The 21,316-nt window shown below is 39.0% G+C and overlaps 1 protein-coding gene across 2 annotated transcripts in view; it reads left to right on the forward strand.

Annotated features, from left to right (window-relative positions):
- The first annotated feature begins 4,805 nt into the window (after positions 1–4,805).
- pard3bb (par-3 family cell polarity regulator beta b) overlaps positions 4,806–21,316 on the forward strand; it is a 179,938-nt gene continuing 163,427 nt past the window's right edge. For both annotated transcript variants that reach the window (XM_063887866.1, XM_063887867.1), the window contains exons 1-3: positions 4,806–5,016; positions 5,690–5,843; positions 12,466–12,560. In XM_063887866.1, coding sequence (XP_063743936.1) covers positions 4,972–5,016; positions 5,690–5,843; positions 12,466–12,560 — 294 coding nt within the window. In that variant the 5' untranslated portion in view covers positions 4,806–4,971. The remainder of the gene's footprint in view (positions 5,017–5,689; positions 5,844–12,465; positions 12,561–21,316) is intronic.

The raw sequence follows: 21,316 nt of genomic DNA on the forward strand, positions 1-21,316 counted from the left end.
GCTGTTCAATTATAATATTTTTGTTTTTCAAAAAAGATATGCAGCATGGTGAGACTGTCCTGAGGTAAAACCATCCACCGTAGCCCATACATTGAAATACGAGGATAAACTGTACACATTTAATATCCAAGGTTATTGGCAAGTAAATCATCTAATGTCCACAAGTCCAACGGGGAAATCCTCATTTCCATTGGCATTATTGTTGAATTACAAATTCTGTGTCAGTCATGGGATGCCATGGGGCTCAGAAATACATTTTCCCATTGATAAAGACATGTCTGTTGGTCTACTTATGATTTGTTTTGACGTTATGTTCGAATGTTTGAAGTCCTACATCCTAAAAGTTGTAAAATGCGCTTTTAGCCTAATCCATTTGATTGAGCACATTGGATGCTGGAGGGTAAAGGAAAATGTAAGTGTGCATGCTTTATAGGCCCCATGGAAGCAAAAATACTTGGATTATTTTGTATTTAAAAGTCTAGTTATTTTGCTCTGCAGCTTTTGTAGAAATGAAGCGAGCCTCTCGATTGGGCAATGTTCATGACTATGTATGGGGGGTGTGCTTGATAGAATTAAGCTGCCATCGCATGACCATTGCTAAAACGGCTCTGCGTTGTTGTTGTTTTCATGTAGACAGCTTAGTGCTGTCCCACCAGGACATCGTCAGCATCACGCACCTCTATAAATTGTTGCAGACCTGCGCCCAAAGGTCAAAATATTTCAACTTTGACCTTGATTGTGGCTCACTAAAGGATGCACAACCAATCAGACACAGCTATATGAAGTGGTGTAGTTAACAGGGGAGGTAACCAATGAAACAAGGACTAACTAACTGTTTCCCCAAGCAGCTCTGCGCCCCACCTCGTGGTGAGCTAATAGCAAATTGCATTTCATGAAGGCCGCTTTAGACTTTCGATTTCTCTAAAAGCTCCAGTTCTGTCATCCTGAAAACCTTCCCCCAAAACTATATCAATACGTCACATATTCTTACTCATAAATCTGTCTATCCTATTTGTGATGGCCATTTTATAGGCTTCTTGCTAGGGTCCTGAGGTTAAGTGTGGCCAAGATTTTGAATTCACACATTTTGACACATATTTGTCTGGTTGTAAGTGTTTGATTTTGGCCTATTGGGTCAGGCCTTTAAATGATCCTTGCTAACAGGTCAGGAAGTTCAACACCGATACACTTTACCTCCACCATGTGACCTCACCGTAGCCTCCACTCCTAGGTGACCTGGATAAACCTTTTATTGACCAAACAGTAACGACAAATGGAAAGGGCCCGGGCTCAATGGAGAAATATTTTGCTAGCTTTAGTGTTTAACCCCAGGGTTTCTATGTGTGACTTGAAGCTGGAATAAATGATTGCATAGTTGACAACCAGAGTTGGGATGGACATTTTTGTACTTGCTCGGTTTGGCCCTAAATTAGACTCATTGATCTATAGGAGTGTGTGACTTTTTTGACTTTAAATATGATGTGAAATCTATATTATAAGTTAGCTGTATGTATGGACATTTTAACAAGATGCGTTAACCTGAAGTTGGCTATTTATACAATGAGGTTCCTGAAGCTACACTAGCTATGCAATGCCTTTTGTGGTCCAACATGACCTTTTTAAATCCCCTTAAAACATAAAAACATCCCACAACAACCACAATTTCATAAAGTTTGTTTTGATATTCAGTCTGTTTTTCAGTTCTCCCAGAACACAAATGAAGACGAAATGAAGTCTTATTATTCGCTCAGCTGCGTTTTTGAGTATTCAAGCTCACCGATGGATGAAGGCATTTTTACATGAAGTTGTCAGCAACGCGATCAAAGTAAAATATACGTTATGACAGCTGAAACAAAAAAATATCTTTATCTTTGAGTCTGTCAAAGTTATTGACAGAATAGCTGAGGAGAAGGTTGAATTTCACATATAACAGCGCGACTGAGAGACACGGCCATAGGATTTCTCGATTTGCTTAAAGACGCAATTGGCTTATTACTTAAAGGCTGAAAACCCCCATTGTGTTATAGACCTGGAAACATCTCTTATAATAAAGCAATGGCCTTGAGGAGGAACAACGGTTGTGGATAAGAGGAACAGATTTGGAGTTGGCACCATGTAACTTTTCCTTTTTGCAGAAAATGGACACCTCACTGCACTCCCACTTGACACGGTGACACTCTCAGACAATCTCAAGCTTCAGGTTGTCTTTCTGCTCTTACTCTCTGGAACCCCAAAGGTTTTTACAGTGGAGCACATCTGTCAGTCCCCCTCATTATAGTCATTATAAGCTTCTGTCTCTCACATCCTCGACGTCCATTTCTCTCTCTCTAAGCCGCCTCACCTCTTCCGTCTCTCCCACCACTCTCTCCCTGTACGTGGTGTCATTTTGTTTGGCAGGTCTTTGAGTCCCCTGTCGAGGAGAACAGAAGCAAAGTCTTAATCTCTCATCGTCTGGCTGTCTCTCCACCGTGGCTTTTGAAGAAACTCAGCAGGTCTATGTTGAATTTGTCTACCCGTTTTCTTCCTGTCATTCTTTCAGATGTTCTTTTTTAAGACTCTCCCTCCGTGTTTATCTGGCAGCTATTGGTCTTGTTCTACTCTCTTAAACAGGCAGATTTACCCAAACTGGATAACAAAGACATCACCATTTTTTTATTTAAACACATGCTTTTTCTCTTTTCTTTACAGTCATCTCTAAGATATGACAATACTCAACTGTCAGATCAAGAAAGGTCCTTGCATCACAGCAGCTTTATTTGCAGAGAAATATTTAAAACAAGAAATAGAGGAAAATACATTTAACATAACAATACAATCAATAATTGTTTTACAAGACCCTGTAATTTACATTTGATCTGGGATTAAACTCAGTATTTAAAAGAAAGGGGGCTTGTTTATTACATACTACACCATTTTTGTGTATATGATATGACAACAAACCTTTGAATCTTGTATCTTTAATGCTTTTTAAAGTGTTCCCTTTCCTGCAGTGTGATATATTGGATGTTTTGTATGTTAATGGTCTAGAAAGGCTCAAATCCCAAAGTTCCCTACAGAGGGAGTCTGACCCCCGCCCCCCCCCCCCCCACACACACAGACACACATTGATTGGGCTCCTTTGTTTACTTCCACAACATAGTTACACTATGTTACACTCACACTTCTATTTGCTACGATCCAACACATTGTACATGATAGGCTAAAGGGCGAGACATCTCTTAGTGGTTGACCAATCACAACAGAGCCGGCCAGCTAACCAACCACAGCAGACTGGGTTCTGGTTTCAGACAGAGGGTGAAAAGAGGTGCTGCAGCACAGGCAGTATGAGAAAAATAAAGAGCTTTTTGAACATTAAAGCTTGGAAACATAATAAAAAAGTACAAAGATGAACCTGGAAAATGGATTGACTGTTTCACAAAGAATGCCTCTTGCCAACCTGATTGAATCGTGGGACCCTGCTCCCCACACTTGATGGTTACAACTAGTATTTCGCTGTTCAGATCATGGTGCCAGGCTCAATATGTTATCATCAAAAGTTGATCCATGTCGTTATTGGACAATACTTTGCAACTGAGCAGCTTGACCGAAAGGGACAAATACGATCTATTTGTTTTTAATTAAAGTTGTTTATGGTTACATAACCAATGAAACACTTGGACAGAAGGTGTAATTTAATTGATGAAATGCAAAGTGAGGAAATTTAAAGTGGGAAATGGGGAACGGAAATTGAGGAAAAATAAATAAATGGTGGTTCGTTATAAGACTGGAGATACAGCTAGACGATGAGAAAGATGTGTGTTAGATGGAAACAGGGAATGTGACAGAACATGAATGTGTGAGAGACGTTTGTGCCGTATAGTGAGATATGGGTGGGGAGGGGAACAGATAGGCGCGATATTGTATAACTCGATATGATTCTGCTCTGTCCCTGGAATAGAAAGGGCACACACAAAATATGTTTATCTACAAAAAGTTAAGTAAAGCTTGAAGTTAAGTTAACTTATCAGCTTTTTCCGGTTACATTTAATTTGCTAAATGCTTTTGTCCAAAGCCAAATAAAAGAGAGGTCCAATTCATCCCACAACAGATCAAGGAGAAGCCTTTGAGAATAAGCGCCTCAACACTCAGTTCCACCTGTCACAAGTGCCACAGGGCTTGCAGGTGCACAAAGTAACATTTAAGTGGCTGGAAAATTACTCCTTCTTTTTATCTGGACAGAGTGAGAAAGAGCAAGACCTTTTCTTTTGCTTCCCCAGTTCCTAATTTATCAAACACCCCGTGCAGAAACTTCCAGTAAAAATCTGCTTTAATCATCAGGTTGGCCTTGGGGAAAAAAGATGCAGTCTCTGGACTTCTCTGCTCCTGTGTAAGCTTTTAGTCTGAAATGTTGGCATCACTTTAGAATTACATTTTCATAATGTTGGCGTTGTGTGTGTTTTGTTTTTTTTGCTTTCTTGTGCAGAAGAGCCAGCCAGTAAAATCGAAGCGTTGTGACTCACATCTACACTATGTATGTGTGTGTGTGTGCACTACAACACACACTTTCATGCGGTTTGTGTCTGTTTGCGTGTGTGTGCTGCTGTCTGTATGAGGGAGAGTGTATGTTGCGTACTTGTGGGTTCCAGTGTAGCAGGAATCCTCTGGCTTTACTGGCAAAGTCCCCTTTCTTTACTCTTGGCAACTATAGTCACCTACACACACACACACACACACACACACGCACAGGTCTATTCAGGCTTCACGTGGAGGCCCCTAGAACACTTTGTTGACACGCTCTGTGCTATGTCAGGCTAAACGCAGACTCAGTGTAATGCTCAATAGACAGGGATTCAGCTATATAACACAGTGGGAGCTATAGCAGCGCGCCACACACACACACACACACACACACACACATACACACACACACACACGCAGAGACACACCCTGATGAAGGCTGCTGTTAAACAGTAGACACACACTGTCGCAGGAATGCTGGGCTCCTTGGACGTCCTCTATAGTGTCCTCATCCACAAGGTAACAGAAAGTGTGTATAAAACAAAGCTGCACATTTTAAACACGATTTAATGGATTTTTTCTTGCATTATTTAAAGAAATCGAATAACTGGGGTATATTTTATGTTATGGTTCCTACAATTAAAAAAAAAGGAAATCCTGGGTTGTCCTTTAGCACAACTTTGTCTAACTGCACCTGTTGATAAATGCAAAATATGGCTATCGTTTCAACATTTTGAATTCAGTGCAGATACTATAATCATATTCAGGGCTTTCATGTCACCTCTGTCAATTACTGTAATATGCTTCCAAATTGCGGTTACATGGGCATATTGAAGTGGCTTTTCTTTATTCTGTAACTGTAATCATGCTGCTGATAACTGCAAAATAGAAATCAAAATATTTAAGTACATGGAGGTACATTTATGTCAGATTGACCTCAGGGTTATTCCTAATCTGCTGGCCTCTGTTTGCATTTTGTCTTTGTGTATTCATGTTACATTTGGTATTGCGTTGCACTGTGAAAGATATGTGAATTGCAGTGGATAATGTATAGAATTATAGAAGTTGCTTCTCCTTCAGACTGTGAGTGGAAGAATCTCTGAACAGATATCCTGCTGCTACACTTCATGGAAAGAATAAATAAAACAAACAATCATCTACATTTTGTGTTTTGTTTCTTTTTCACTTGTAGCTGATGGCGGTGTATGAGGAGCAGGAAGCCCAGCAAAGGGGCGTGGCTAATGCAAGGTTAGCGCCCAGCCCTGAGGTCTACCAATCAGAGCTCTCCGTCTTCCAGCCAATCGCAGGAGGAGAGATTGAAGTCAATTCCTCCGCCCTCAAGTCCAGTGAGTCATTTTTTCTTTTTACTGTCTGTGTTTTCTATGTTGGTAGAGCCCCACTCTCATCTTGACATGCGGAACAGAAGAGTATGAAAGGAAATCTGTATGTTTGCGATGCAGATCTAGTATAAGGAGAGAGGCTTTGATATTTGGAAACTCTTTCCATTATTTTCTTTTAAAGAATACACTCTGATTTAGTGTCATGTTCTTTCCAAGGATATTTGCAAAAGAAAGAGTTTTACAAAGTTCTACAAGCAACATATTTGTCACTCTTTGTACCTATATTTATCCAAGCCATAGAAATGTGCTCCAATGTATAATAACTGCTCTTTAGAGAGCGATGACCTAACCATCAGTTATGTTCTGGCATTTATCATTGCATCACAACATTGTGTTCGACATCATCTATCGATAAAGAGATCAACACTCCCAGAGTGTGTTATATAAAAAAACACAAAAGTGTTCTTAACCCTCTCCTGACTTTTTCTCCAAACCATGCACCTTGAAAGTAGGTGCCAGAAATCCCCACTCTGTTTCTGGGACTTAGCTATTTCAAGGTTACAGAAACTGACACATGGTCTAAATGCTTTTTCAAAGGACTCCTCTGACTTACAGAGAAAAACAATATCTTGAGGGAATCCCTGTTCCAACCTTTAAGGTGTAACCTGTAGGTCAGTAAAACGGGGCAATGTCAAAACTGGTGTTAGACAAGAACCAGCTTCACTGGGACTGGCTTCAGATGTGGAGGCTGACTGCTAGGTCACATTGGTGAAAGGATAGAAGGGATGTCTCAAAAAAACATATTGGACAAATGGATAAATGTGATAATCATTACATTCAGAATGAAATAAGTATATGAAAAAGTACAGGTTTGACTTTCAAATGGCTTATAGAGTGGCGTATTAATGAGTCCTACAGCTGGAAATAAGTTAGATTTTGAGCACTTCAGGGCTCCTTTGTCCTAAAGTCAACAGATCTTTTTTTTGTGGTTATTTAAAGCTTAAGAGATTTTTACCCTTACTTTCTTCGACATAAAATATATCACGGAACACCCCACTGTTGAATATCTAAAGATTTGTCGTGCCTTTTGAAAACAGCGGTTGCTAACAAATGAGACTACTAAACGTTGTTTTGCCGAACACAAGTCCACCTTTAGCTTAGCATTGTCAACGTGAAGTCATGCGACCTATGAGGTTGTTCACTCCTAGCATTAAGTTAGCTATTTACTTCTGGCAATCGCATTTGCACTTCATCCATTATGAAATTGTTAGAGCTTTTTTTCTATAATATTCCAAGTCATAGTGCTTTTAGTCAAGCGAGCCCTTGCTATGCAAACTCTAGCATCGGCCTACAAGAGTACGTCATCACTGCTCCACTCTATTGGGTTCAGAAGATTCTGAAATATTCTTTGAAATCTAGGTCACATGTTTTATAGACAATAGGATGCTACCTTTTGAATTACAGTGCAGATAAAAGGTCAGGATGTGATGGCCATGTTCTGCAGGACAGTGATAAAAACAAGAGCTCAAATGTTGGCACCGCTGTCCCTGAGATGCAGAATGAGATGGGGATGAAAGAGAATCAGACGAGGAGAGGACAGGAAGTTTATGTCAGGCGGCGGCAGAACCAACTGTCTGCGTCTGCTTACTGTTAACCTGGAATAGACCTATCTGTATGACCTTTCTTTACCTCTTTCCTTCATTTCTTTCTGTCTTATGTCAAGTCAAGTGCTTGGAGGTTCTGTGGATGTTAGTGAGAGAGGGCTAAAAGCTGTCACAGTAACTTGTCCAAATGTAATTTCGCCTTAACATAACAAACCATGTCGGTGATGGATTACTTGTACCTACAGTTCTCCGAAACCCACCGTGCGCTAATCACAGACTCCACTCCCTTTAGTTATGAATTATAGACTCCATATATGCTCCATCCATCCATCCAGATGACATTTAAACACAACCTGTCAAGGTTGTTTTCGAAATGTCATTAATATGCCAAATGAAGTGTGATAATGCTCATCCATCTCCTGTAGGCTGGATTCTAATAGCCAGTCTCATTATTTTCCACGCTTTTGATGATATAGCAATTTCTTAGTTAGCTTACACGATGTTGAGCTCAAGGACTACCACGCTTACCAAATACCAAGTAAAATGTGCCCTGCATTAGATCTCATTTCACATACTTTAGATCTGACAACAACAATCGTGTATCCTGCACAGATACTTCTAGTTCTGACATAATTGACATTTCATCTTGTATGACCTTCCTGAGTGAAGCTGCACGATCCAGACACCGTTAAGACAGGAAGTTTAGTCTGTTTCACGATGGCCGCCTGTCAGCAGAGATTAGTTGTAATGTGTGACTGTCATGGCAGATTAGAGGTAAGGGAGCTCTGGAGACGATCACTGTCAGAGTGGGAAGGTCAGTCGGAGGCCTCTATCACAGTCTCTAGCTTTGGCCTCCGACTCCAACCACTTGTTCTTCTTTCCCTGTCTCTGCAAGTCTCTTTCTCTGTTTGTCTTGCTAATTGTTTCTGCTTCTCACTGTCTTCCGCTCTCTGTCCCTTAACTTAATTTTTTCATCTGTTAACAACTAACTCACACAACACCTCAATAAAGAAGACATCAATAACCGATAGAAGATTGAGTACAGTACATTACATTTGGCTGACGCTTTTATCCGAACGACTTACAGTAAGTGAAAAAAACCTAGAGAATCAATCCCCGAATAACAAGGAAAGTTCAGATAAATTCACTTCAAGCAAGTCGTACCATTGTAAGTGCTGGTGAATTTGTTACAAGGCCTAAACTAACTCTAATGTGTTTTTTTTTGCGAGAATTTATGCCAAGATGCGAATCAGATGTGTAGTAGTATTTAACTAGGACACATTGTCAGCAGTGAAATGGATGGGGAATAAAAGCAATGCATAAATACCTCATTTCAAATACTTTGGGTTTGGCGAAATGGAGAAAATCAAATACTCTATTGTTACTTGGCAATATTGTAGCGTTGTCTGTTGACGTGTCACAACAAAAACATATTTTTAGATAAATAATCATCAGTACTGTGTATAAAGTAGCTTACTGGCTAAAGAGACATAATAGAACAGCTTGAACAGTTGGGTAAGCTCACACAATGATTTCACTTTACTGAAATGGAGCCTTTAGATTATGAAAAACACACTTCTATCTTAAACAATATTGTATATGTTCCTGATGCTTTTATATAAAGTGATTTTTTTCTCTTTCTATTGCCCAACCTCACAATAATTGACATGAATTCAGATGTGGTCTAAAGTCAATTAAGATGAGTTGTTAATTAAGCTGAGTGATTTTAATCAAGTCCGATATAGGCCTTTTTTCACGAAAGGCAGAGGTGTAAATATGAAACATATATATTGGTCTGAGTTTCATTTAGCTGCTTCAGTTTCAGGGTTCCTAAAATTGTTCTTGCTGGCCTACTGCCACACTGTCATGGCTTACTGGGATAGGAATGGAGTATAGTTCAGCTGGAAATAGTAGTATGACTGCAGTAAAATTGGGGATTACTAGGTGATCTAAATCTGATATTGCATTTTGCCAATGTAGCAGCAAATTATTGAACTTGGATACTGGCAAATGGACAGGAAGATATCACTGTATGTCCCAAGAGTGCTATTTTTATCCGTCAGTGGAACATTTTCGCCACTTCTTTCTCTACTTCGCCAGTTCTGGCTTTGTGTCTTGACATGTCTGCTTCAGGGAAGAACTGGGGAGGTGATATGTTGCAGGGAAGCAAAATGTGATAGCTTTGAAGTCAATTTTATAAAAAAGGCTTCTTCATTTTTTGTCTTCACACTTTTTCCTATGAGTTTATTGATGTTTAATCTCCCCTTCATTTCAATCATTTTGTACCCAGCCATATATATATACAGCTCAGGAAAAAATTAAGAGACCACTCCAAATGTTTCTTAAATCTTTATCTCTACATGTATGGCAGTCATTCCAGTGTCTGTTGAATTTCAACACAGGGAACAGTTTTCAGCAGTTTGGATTAGACAACAAAAAAAACCCCAATAATAATAATAATCATTTAACATACAAAACAACAAAACAAGAGAAAATGATAATGCTGAAGTGGTCATTTTTCCGCTGCACATCTTCTTTGTATCACCCTTATTATCCTCTCCTTTGCTAGTCCCTTCATTTCTTTATCTATTTCTCATTTTTACATCCCTTTGTCCTCATTGCCTTTCTTTGAGAAGGTGGATTTTGTATGGCGTTTGATGTAATCCATCCCCCCCCCCCACCAGTCTTAAGAGCACCTAGGGTCCATTTTGTGATGATCAATATATGACCCTACAAATATCATTTGGCATGTGTTCTGAGTAGTCCACTCATAGAGAGGTTCCCACCACCCTCACCCCCCCACCTTTCTCATTCAATTCCCAGTGGAACCATAGAGGCTAAAAGGACAATGGTCGTAATGTATATATGGATTTATGGCCCCTCTGAATGGGATGGTAGAGATGAGGATTGGTGGTGCAGCACGCGGATCAGAAGCTATAAATGTTATTTATTTGGATAGCTTTCTGCTTTGTTGACTTATCCCGCAATTTCACTCTTTCTTCGAGCACCAGCAGAAGCACAGGCAATAGTGTGGTGCGCTTCATCCGTCAGCTGCTGCTAAATGATGATTTTATGCAGTGTGCTGATGGGATGTGGAGAAGGAGACACTATCATATGTTACTTACATGCACACGCAGATCTGCACATCGGACATTTATTGGCCATTTGGGCGCATGAACACCAGTGTGCTCACTGAAGGGATATTAAAGAAAGGGTTCATCATACATTAACTTCTCACACACGCTTTCAGATGTGCTCCTTACAGGCCTAATGAACACACACACATCTCCACAAACAACATTCAGTTCTCTGATAACACTATGTAATCAACAGATATGCTCGTGGATACAGAAATGTCTCATGGGTAATGACACTGGATGATTAAAAGAAGCAGTAATGAAACCCTTCATTTACATAATGAATATTTTGGATTCATGCTTTCCATCTTCATTGGACATTTATCTTTTTCTAAATGTCCGCTGCCCACCAGTCATAACACACTCTCAATTATGAAAAGGAGAGATGGTCGACTTACAGTAGTTTCCATAGAGATGTCTTATGTCTAATTATGGCACGTTTGACAAAACACTCAGTATGTGTAGGGGCTCATCGGTATTTAAACACACTGGTTACATCTCAATAAGTTCATGTTTGCTCTTTAGAAAAACAAACTTGGGCAAATTCTCAAAAGCTGCAACCACATGCCGTCAAGCGTTCATGCTACACGCTATGACTCCACGGATATCCCGTCCTACGAATCGTATCCTCCAAACCTAGCAAAACATTAGTTTCAAAAATCCCACCCTGATAATTATAATATATTTTTAAATGATAATGACAATTATTATGCAATAATGTGAATCCCATCACGTATGCAATATTAGTTAACATAATTCCAATTTCCCCCCGACACGTTGCACTTACGGAGTGGACATTTATTTTGTCAACCGAGCAACATAAAAATATTCTTCTCTCTTCTTACATCACCGTGCTTTGACACTCTTAAAAAGAAGCGCGCACAAACTCCTCTCTGAAGTGCGGCAGGACCAGCTTAGGGTTTGCATCTTGTCATCTGAAAGATTATTATTAGACATGAATTTTCCTGAACTATGACTCCATCAAAAATAGCATTAGCAATTGTTAAGGCTGTGTGTGTGTGTGTGTGTGTGTGTGTGTGTGTGTGTGTGTGTGTGTGTGTGTGTGTGTGTGTGTGTGTGTGTGTGTGTGTGTGTGTGTGTGTGTGTGTGTGTGTGTGTGTGTGTGTGTGTGTGTGTGTCTGTGTGTATACACACACTGTGCAGGTTTCAGCTAGACTTACTGTAGATTCTGAAAGATTTTCTCACTTCTTAAAAATATTCTGCATATTCTTCTCTGCCTCTTTTCTTTCCATCATATCTTTTGTTCCATTAGCAGTCTGACAGGCAGTATTCACTGTCATATTGTAATGACAGAGATCCAGCTTTATCTGGTTTTTAGCTGAGCACAGTTTGGAAAAACATATAGCAGATGTAACATGAAGTAAAGCAGAACAAAGTTTTACAATTTCAGGTTATAAATATTGTTGCAAGTCATACATTGAAGTTATTTTACTGCAACAAAACGGCTGTTTAGCTAGTGGTTATTGGATTGTCATTAAATTCTCCTGCTGATACCTCCTAAAAAATAATAAACAAAGGAAGGAGCGAAAGGAGTGATTTACAGGCTGTACTGTACGACATCTGCTTTAAACGTCTTCGGTAGTTATCCACTGTAAACAGACACACTTTATAAACATCTCTGCTTCTGCTTAGAACTACTTTTTCAACATGGCCCAGCTGCTGAACTACTTTTCTACGGCTGTGGTGACATTCGCAAATGTATAGATGCGCAATGCGGTTACTAATCTCAAATTTTATCCTGTCATTGTTGGAGAAAAAAAACGCTTGAAGAATAGACATTATTACTTTGCCGTTGATCTTTAATAGTAGGCTTTGATATAAAAACACTCCATATATCAGATGTGTGTTTTCTTGTCTTTTCCACAGACACCCCCCTGTTGGTGAGAAGCAGCAGTGACTCAGCGCTCAGCCCCCAGCCAGCAGACTCTGAACCCCCCCTCAGTGAGGACACCACCGGCATGGTAAGACATGGCATCCTTCCGACAAATAGTGTTCGGCAAACGCGTAAAAGGGCGGGAAATCATTTTACACGGTTGGTTATCTGGGGTGCCTACCAGCTACTACTTATTTTTTATTAGTTAGTTGAAGTTATTTTTTTGTGGGATGTCCAGGTCAGTATGTCCCACAATGCGTTTCTGATTTAGACACATTTGTCAATTATGCTAATTCTTAACAGATAGGCTTTTTTGTTGACTGTTGATATATTTATCTTTTACTTTTAACAGAGTGTCAGTTCACAGTGACATTTTGCGAGTAAAAAGGACTTTAACGACTGCTGAGCCATCTTTTGCACCTCTGTTGGGTCAACATAACCACTTGGGTTTAATCAACAGAAGAATGTAATTGATACATGCATCACTTTTACTGATTTCATTAATTTCTTCCCCAAGCACTTTTGCTGAACATCCCATAAACTTTCCTCTCCCCTCTAGTGTCAACAGAACACTATGAATGTGAGAAACATGTGTCCCACTCATTTAAAGCAGGGACAGAATCATCTACTATGTTTAAAAATGCCCCAGTAAATTGCTCTCTTTAATAAACATATTAAGATAACACTTTTAAAGAGGTCCAAAGGGCAACTGATTTGCGTGGGATTGATTTCATGAAGTCTAATATGGTCGACTTTTCCATTGTGTCATAACAGGTGCATAAGTTTAGCCAGATATTGATTTAGTTTGATGAATCATAATGGACACTGAGCTTTCTCTTTGCTTCTGTAATCCAATAGGCGGATCACTATGAACACTGCTAAGCTCATTAATACTCCCCAGGGTGTAAACACTTTGATTTTAATGACCCCATGGCCTTTCCCCTTTCCCAAGAAGCTGCAGATGGTATAGTTTAGAGCTTACCAAATTTTCAATATCATCTTTTTATACTTTATACTTCACAACTTAACCATGTATTTCCCATTGGAATGACTACATTCATCCAGAAAAAATAATAAAGAGCATCGAGACATTAATTAAAGGTGCCTTTCAATTGAAATCCAACATTGGAAACTATAATGTTATAAATGTCTGACATTTTCATTGGTTTCAGGCCTTGTTCTTTATCTAGCAAAGCCTCACATACATACTGCACACATTTGTACAGGTGTTTCATTGGAGGGGAGATTTTACACAGATAAAAATTCAGAATAATCAATATAGGTCAGTAATTTGCCTTTTGAAATGTAGCCAAATTTAACCTTTAAAAAAAGATCTCAACCAAGCAGTTTAACATTGAATGAAATGTCCTTACTAGCACCGATTAAACTAGTAGGAAGTAACTTTTTTTGTGATCCTGAACTACGGCAGCAGTGTGTTTCTGTGTGTAGTGTGTGTGTAAAGGTCGGGGGTGAGTAAAGCCTGCAGTGTCTTCATGTTCTTTCTAATCCAGACACGCTTTGTCCCATCTAACTCTTCTAACAAAGATGGATGTCTCCAGTTTTTTCCTTCTCTTTTCATCTTTACTCTCTCAAAAGGGCAGAGGGCAAGTGCCCCCCCGGCTGTCACCTTCCTTACCTCTGCTGATCTCGCTTTTTCAAGTCTCCATTTTTTACAATTTCAACCTGGTCTGAAATGGGTCACATTTAATCATTTGGGTCCAATACAAAATTAGCCACTTTTGTACTAAAACCTACTCCTTATCCTTCTCTACAGAATACAGATGTTGTAAATGCTTCTTACTTTACTGCCCGCCTCCTTTTTGCCTCTGCTCCTTCCATCAAAATAATTCAATCAACTATCCTCGTCCATTCTCTCCAGCCTCCACATCTGCTTTTTAACTTTCACCTTAAGGCTCGGTGCTTAACCCCTGATGTCCATTCTCTTTCCTCAGAAGATAATAAATCTTTTTTTTTTCCTGCATCTTCTATTTCCTTTTTTTATGTGGAACCAATGGCCTCACTTCTTTCTTTTGCTTTAACACCCCTCTAGAACTCGCCAAATTGGTAAAAAGTAAAAAACAACAACCTCCTTTCTTTTACACAAATGCACCCCGTTTCATACATCCAGTCACACTTCAGAGCCATTTCCTTACAGGAACATGGTGAAATATAATAATACAGCATGGTGGTTGCTTAGAGATGAAGCTTTGAGCACTTGTTATGATAGCGCTACAGTTCCATATTCCCTAAAGGTGGTTGGACACCGCTAATCCCTGATGTTCAACGGTTAACAAACTCTCCGTGCCTGATTGGACTCTGGAGTGGTTAGCCCTCTACCCTTGAGATAATTCACTGGACAAACAACCTTTTTTTAACCACCCTTTTCCCCGTAGAGCAAACTGTTTGCAAGTTTCAGATCTTTTGGGGAATGTTATTGGTTCTCGGAGGTGTCCAGTGTCCCTGCTTTACCTCAATGAGGCTAAAGAGGGAGTGATAGTACTAGATAATGCTGTCGTTGAGGTAACATGGAGAAAAACAGCTCTTAATAATAACATCATTATTCATTTATCATGACTAAGCTTAGGACTTAAAAATCTAGGATGATCCAGCAGAAAAAGACCTGTGTTGTGGCTCAAATTGTACAGCCTTAGTGCACTGTATGTCGTAAACTTGCCCATTGTGTGAATTTCAAACATGTAGCATTGTCTCAAACGTGTGCTCTCACAGGTAGACACAGGAATCTCCGCTGTTAGCTAGCTACCTTACCCATGGATGTATAATAAGAACTGGATACAGCGTTGGAGGCGGGGCCTTGTTCATTCCTATGAGAGCTGCTTATTGGCACTTGAAGACAGAATCGCCTGAGAATCTCCAGAGCAAAACGTCACAAATTACCCATCATGCCTCGCTGTCGAGAGCATAGAGCATGCACAGTTGAGTTTCCCCTTAAGCCCCTCGGCTCAGTAGAATGAATGGAGAGAGAAAACAAATCTGGATTCAGCTTTTAGCGCATTTTAAAACTTTAAGGACCTAATGTTGTTACTAAGGGCTGTAAAAGGGTTCATACTGGGTAGTTTATTTAATTAAAATCAACCAGTTTACAGACGTCTCTTTCCCGATGTAAGTCAATGGGAACAAGTATTTCTGTGCCGGGTGACGTCACGGACTGATACGGAGGTTGTAGTACCACCGTTCAGCCACTAGGAATATTATCCTCTAAGTTCGGAGCACTTCCTGGGGGCTTGACATTACCAAGTCATTCGTTAGCATGTCATTACAGACTGCTAAATTAAGCCAATACAAATAACACAGTTTTTTTAAAACAACATTATCGTGGTACATTTATTAAATAGTGAAAGACATCCACCTGTCAAAGTTTTATTTGTATAGTGATGTGGTTGGCGGTCCAATCGCATCCATAGCTAGTGCGCATATTCCGTGTTGTTGAGGCTGAGAAGTGTCCATTGTTCCACACTCAACCTTCTGACTGTTATCAGGGCACCATCCGGGTATTAAAGTGAACTATTGCCTGACTTCACATTGAATAAGTTCACATATAAGTACAGAAATACGCAAGTTGAGACACAGCACTATCCTCTGTTCTGTAATGCAACCTTTAGCAACATGAAACGCTGTTTAGCAGCAATGAAATATTAACTGCCTACACTAATCTATTTACTTTCGTTCACTCGCTGAAATGTGATCCAAAGCTCAGGAATGTAGATCGTGTTGTTCTGAGCCCACATTCCACTCCTTACATCTTAGCTCTGTTTTCACTGCCCGCTATCACTCCTACGGCTGTCAATATGAAATATTACGCAGTTTCAATTACACAGTAGGCTTGTCCACACTGATTGAGCGTCTGGGTGCTTCATATGTTGGTGCTACTGCGTGAGAGAATGCATATACGTGACCCCTGTCTCCCTTTATTACAGTTCATGCTAGCTTCTCAAGTTCCCCCATTGTCTCAGTTTACACTCCTTTGGTAGAAAAGTAAAATCCAATGTAATTCCAGTCCTTCAGAAAATCCCATTTGTACTTGTTTGTGCCCTCCCCAGTGAACGTCCTATTCCGATGACTGTGCATTGTAAAGAATTAACTAAAAAAAGGCACAGATATTTATTTTCATTTCTTTTTTCAAAAATCGGATACTGAAGAGAGGCCTCAAGGCTGACAGCCACAAGATCCAGAAACAATTCAAGAGCAAAACCCTTGCAGTTAATTTGAAACTCATTTAAAAGCATGGTTAGCTAAGAATCAGCTCTATCAACACTAAAACATCTATCGCTAGACGGTAGAAATGTGTCTACCAGTATAGACTTTAAAATATGATTCCCACTGTTAAAGCTTCATCTATTATCATGAAATCTTCGAGTTGTAGCGAACCCAGCTGTCTTTGTTTTCAGAGTGACTTACAACATCTGTCCAGGGACAACAGATAACAAAATGCTCAAATATCCACTTAATAGTAATTTAACCTGGACCAATTCTATAAATGTACACACATGATCCAAAATAAAGTCGACAGAAATCTATATTTGGACCTATATTGCTACTTCAAAGACAAAAGAAACCACACTTTTAGATGTTATGGAAACATGGCTACCCTCAGATTTTATTTTTCTTTCCTTGACTGTCCCTAACTCTTTGACTCTCGCTCACACCACACTCGTTTCTCAACCAGCCATCTTCAAATGGAGGTAATGGCTCTGGGTAATTGTTGAAATTGTCACTTGGCCTTTTGGTGAGAGCGATGAGAGGGAGAAAGTACTCTTCTTGCAGTAATTCTCTGTCTTTCTTATCTCTCGGTCTCTCCTCCGTCCCCTCTCTTTATTTAATTTCAATTCAGACAGATTTACTGGTGCGTTTTTTTGTTCTAAATGCCACACAAATATAAGTATAGAAGACCACAAAAGACTACCTTTTCTTTTGACCTGACGCACAAACACACATCCACGCACACTCACACAGACAAGCGTACACACGCAAGGACACACAGGTTATTCGCATCGTGTTAATCAGGCTGGGAGTATTTGTTCTTACCCAGAATGCTCCTGGGGTTAATAAGGCAGTACAAGACGTATTTATCCCGCTACACCTACTGAGTGTGCACTTGTGAGTAGTCGTCAGCATGTGTGTTAGACTTGGCATATACAGTAGGCAGGGTTTCCTATGTGATTGTGTCTGCTCTTATATGCCCCCACATTCCTCTTTCTTTTTGCTTGCCCCATTGCCTATGTTTAGAGAACTAAGCTCATATCCCTGCATCTGACCAGTACTAAATAATTAAGTAAAAAAACAGGAACTCTATCCAAGTCACACCAATATATTCTGGCAGAAGTAAATGCTGCTTATGAAAGGGTCTTATTTATCATACAAACCAAAAAATCATATAACAAATATATATATATATATATATATATATATATAAACCCCATATATATATATATATATATATATATATACAGCTCCGGAAAAAAACAAGAAACCACTCCAAATGTTTATTAAATCTTTATCTCTAGATGTATTGAATCCATTCTGGTGTCTGTTGAATTCAAACACAGAGAACATTTGTCAGTAGTTTATAGAATTAAAAAAATGTTTTAAAGAAATCATTTAACTCAATGAGCTAAACTTGTTTAATAGAAAAATAATGGTACATTCCAACTATTTGTTGGTTTATTTTACGGATCAGACTTCTGGCCCTATGACATGGTATTTATCAAAACGCAGACTCACTTCAGTATTTCAGATGAATTATCTTAAGTCTATCACACACACACACACACCCCCCACCCCCCCACACACACACTCACACACTCTGCACAACAATCGCATAAGCAGAATTTCCAGCATGAATTTCTAATAATTTATCATAGTCACTCTGTAAGTGTTTTCAGGGAACACTTAGCCTGATTGGTTATTCAGTAATTAGTAATATCACTAATAGTTCACTCTTTTTTATCCGCTTTTAGCAATTATTATATTGGACCGAGGAGACTCATTCATTATAAGCGTAGTTATTCAAGGTAGGATTATCCATCATTGACTTAAAATGGAAATTGGGCTTCTCTACCCTCCAGTTTTTTGGAGGGCCGCTAATGTTCACATGTATCGATTGAGCTGTCCAAGGTCGGCAGACTAATGTATTAATTTGTATCCCTGCAGTTGTCTTTGATATATTTATAATACATCTTTGTCATTTCATGAGTACATTTTTTGTGTTTGTTTTTCAAATGGAGAATCTGGTCCATCAATCATTAACTCAAATAAGCTTCACGTGAATAAAAGTCTTTCTTTATTGAGCTGTATTTCGTACATTTCAATGAAATACAATTTTTATTAAGAGAAAGCAATGATTGTCTGACAGTGCTAATCAGCCTTGGAACATGTTCATTTTGGCATGTTTTTTTTTCTTTTTCCAATGGCTTTCAATTTGCCTAAATATAAGCCAATGAAAGTAAATAATAAATAAATATGAAGTTATTGAGTTAATTAACTAAAGGTATGGTATTATCTGCTTGTTTTGGTACATATAAATGGTTGACTAGTCAGATATTAATACCTTTATATAATTAAATATGAAACTTTGACATATACTACATATTTTATGCTTTTTCAAGCAGAACAGATAATGTACAAGCCACTTTATACATTTCTCACATTTATTGAAATTATGGTATTGTGTTTTTTTGGTGCATGTAAATGGTGACTAATACAATTTTCATAAATTTATTTAATGTAAATACATTTGACATTTTTCGGAAAGTCTTCAGATTTCAAGCTTTTTCACGCCAAAAAGATAACGTCCAAGTCACTTTTCACACATTTATATAACATGTTAAGGTTAGCATGACTAATGAGACACGTTTATTTCTTTAGATTCATTTACTGGTTTTGAATTACCCTTTGATAAGAACCATAAGGTCCTGGCCTTTTTTAATTAACACATTGGTGTTCCAAAGAAACAGAGACTTTTTCCTACGTGCAGTTATTAAATGAGACATGCAATTAAGCACCAAAGACTTTCCAATTAATGTATGAGTGGCTGTTGTTATGACAAAGAGGTTAGGATAATTAATGTTACCTGTCATCCCGTTAGTAATTAGGCTCACATGACAGCATCTGCAGCTAGGCCAGACTAATTGATTTCCAAGCCACCGAACCCCAAACATATGGTTACAGTATCTGCAGTCTGTCGTTCCCCGTCAAGTCTCATCTCACCTTTATCCCTCTCTTCTCATCATTCGAATCTTCATCCACTTCTCGACCCAGCCTGAGTCTCTTCAGCTCTCTGACATTTTCTCTCTTCATTACTCATCCGTCTGGCTCTCAGCTCTCTCTTTGCTTCCCTTCTGCTGCTTCACCCTGACAGGTGGTGTAGGTCATGGAGGCAGTAGAGGGAGAGGTTAAAGGTGAAGGGTCATGTTAAGAGTCCATTAGTGCCTACTGCTAACATTGAGCCTTATTGACCTGCATGCGTTTGTCTGCATATGCTCACACATACACGCACACGCCTGAACTTAGATATCCCTGGGCACATATGCAGACATATGCAGAATGCGACTGAATTATAACCAGGACATTGATTTCATTGTCACAAGGCATGCTTGAGATACTTTCATAGGGATTTACATACAATTCAAAATACATTTAAATAAGCCTCTGAATGCGATTAGAGTCTGACCAATCACAGCTATGTCTTATTTTGCCCTTTTATAAAAAATCTTAAATATAGCGCATATACTTTTCAGCTGAGCAACTAGTATACTTTATAACAATATATGTAAACCAAAATTAAGTGTGCATACGTGTATATTATTTACAGTGTAATCATGGCATTTCTTTTTGGTTATAGTAAGATATTATATCTGATAATAACTGTAAGAGCTGTGGTTTTTGTAGATACAATTGTCCTTCATTCAAAAAATCATTAAGGGTTCAATTTCTAATAAACTAATTCCTATTTCTCCCATAATATGGATAATGAAGACCACTTTTGAATTTTACAAATATTTTGTGCCTCTACTGTGACATGGGAGAGGAACTCCCTCTGGAGGGAACTTTGGAATTTTTGCCTTTTCAGACCATTTACATGCACTAAAAACCATAACTTCAGGAAAGGTAAAAACCTACGAATGCATAATAGGGCCCCTTTTAAAATAGAAATGCTAGTAGAAATGCAGCTGGCGTGGTTGACACAAGGACTTACGGTCCCTGTAGACCAATTAAATCAATAAGTCCCCTTTCAAATCTTTACAAACAGAAAACTTTATACGGTAGATGTCCGGCGTTTTTGTTTTACAAATGTGTGATCTCTCTAAAACCCCACATATATTCATGATACAGTGTTGACTCCTTGTACTCTCAAACGTATGTGAGTCATTCACATAATAATGTCCACGCACACACTGTCCCATGTTGAGCATCAGACGATATATCATCCTTATACTGTTGGGCCTCTAACCCGGTCCCTGTGGAGCTCACCTCTGCGTGTCACACACAACACACACCCTTCATGTCATTGTATTAAGTAATTATGACAGCTCCCTTGGCTCACATTTACACTCTTCTTCCTCACACCTCTCTCACTCTTTCTCCCGGTTGCCATGCCCATTGACAGTGTTATTTATTACTGCTTGGCAACACTTTCTTCTTGCCCGCACATATTAATTGCTATTTGTACATCATCCATCCATCAACGTAGCGGCTCCTTCACTCGTCAATTCATTCATTTCCTTTATGTGTCTGTCAAATGGCGAAGGCTTACTTGTTAATCTCAGGCTTTTATATTGCGTGTAGTGCCTTAAAAGCAAAACTCTAAAACATGGAGAGATCGCTAAT

This window comes from Eleginops maclovinus, chromosome 7, assembly GCF_036324505.1.
Source record: "Eleginops maclovinus isolate JMC-PN-2008 ecotype Puerto Natales chromosome 7, JC_Emac_rtc_rv5, whole genome shotgun sequence".
NCBI classification, from domain to species: domain Eukaryota; kingdom Metazoa; phylum Chordata; class Actinopteri; order Perciformes; family Eleginopidae; genus Eleginops; species Eleginops maclovinus.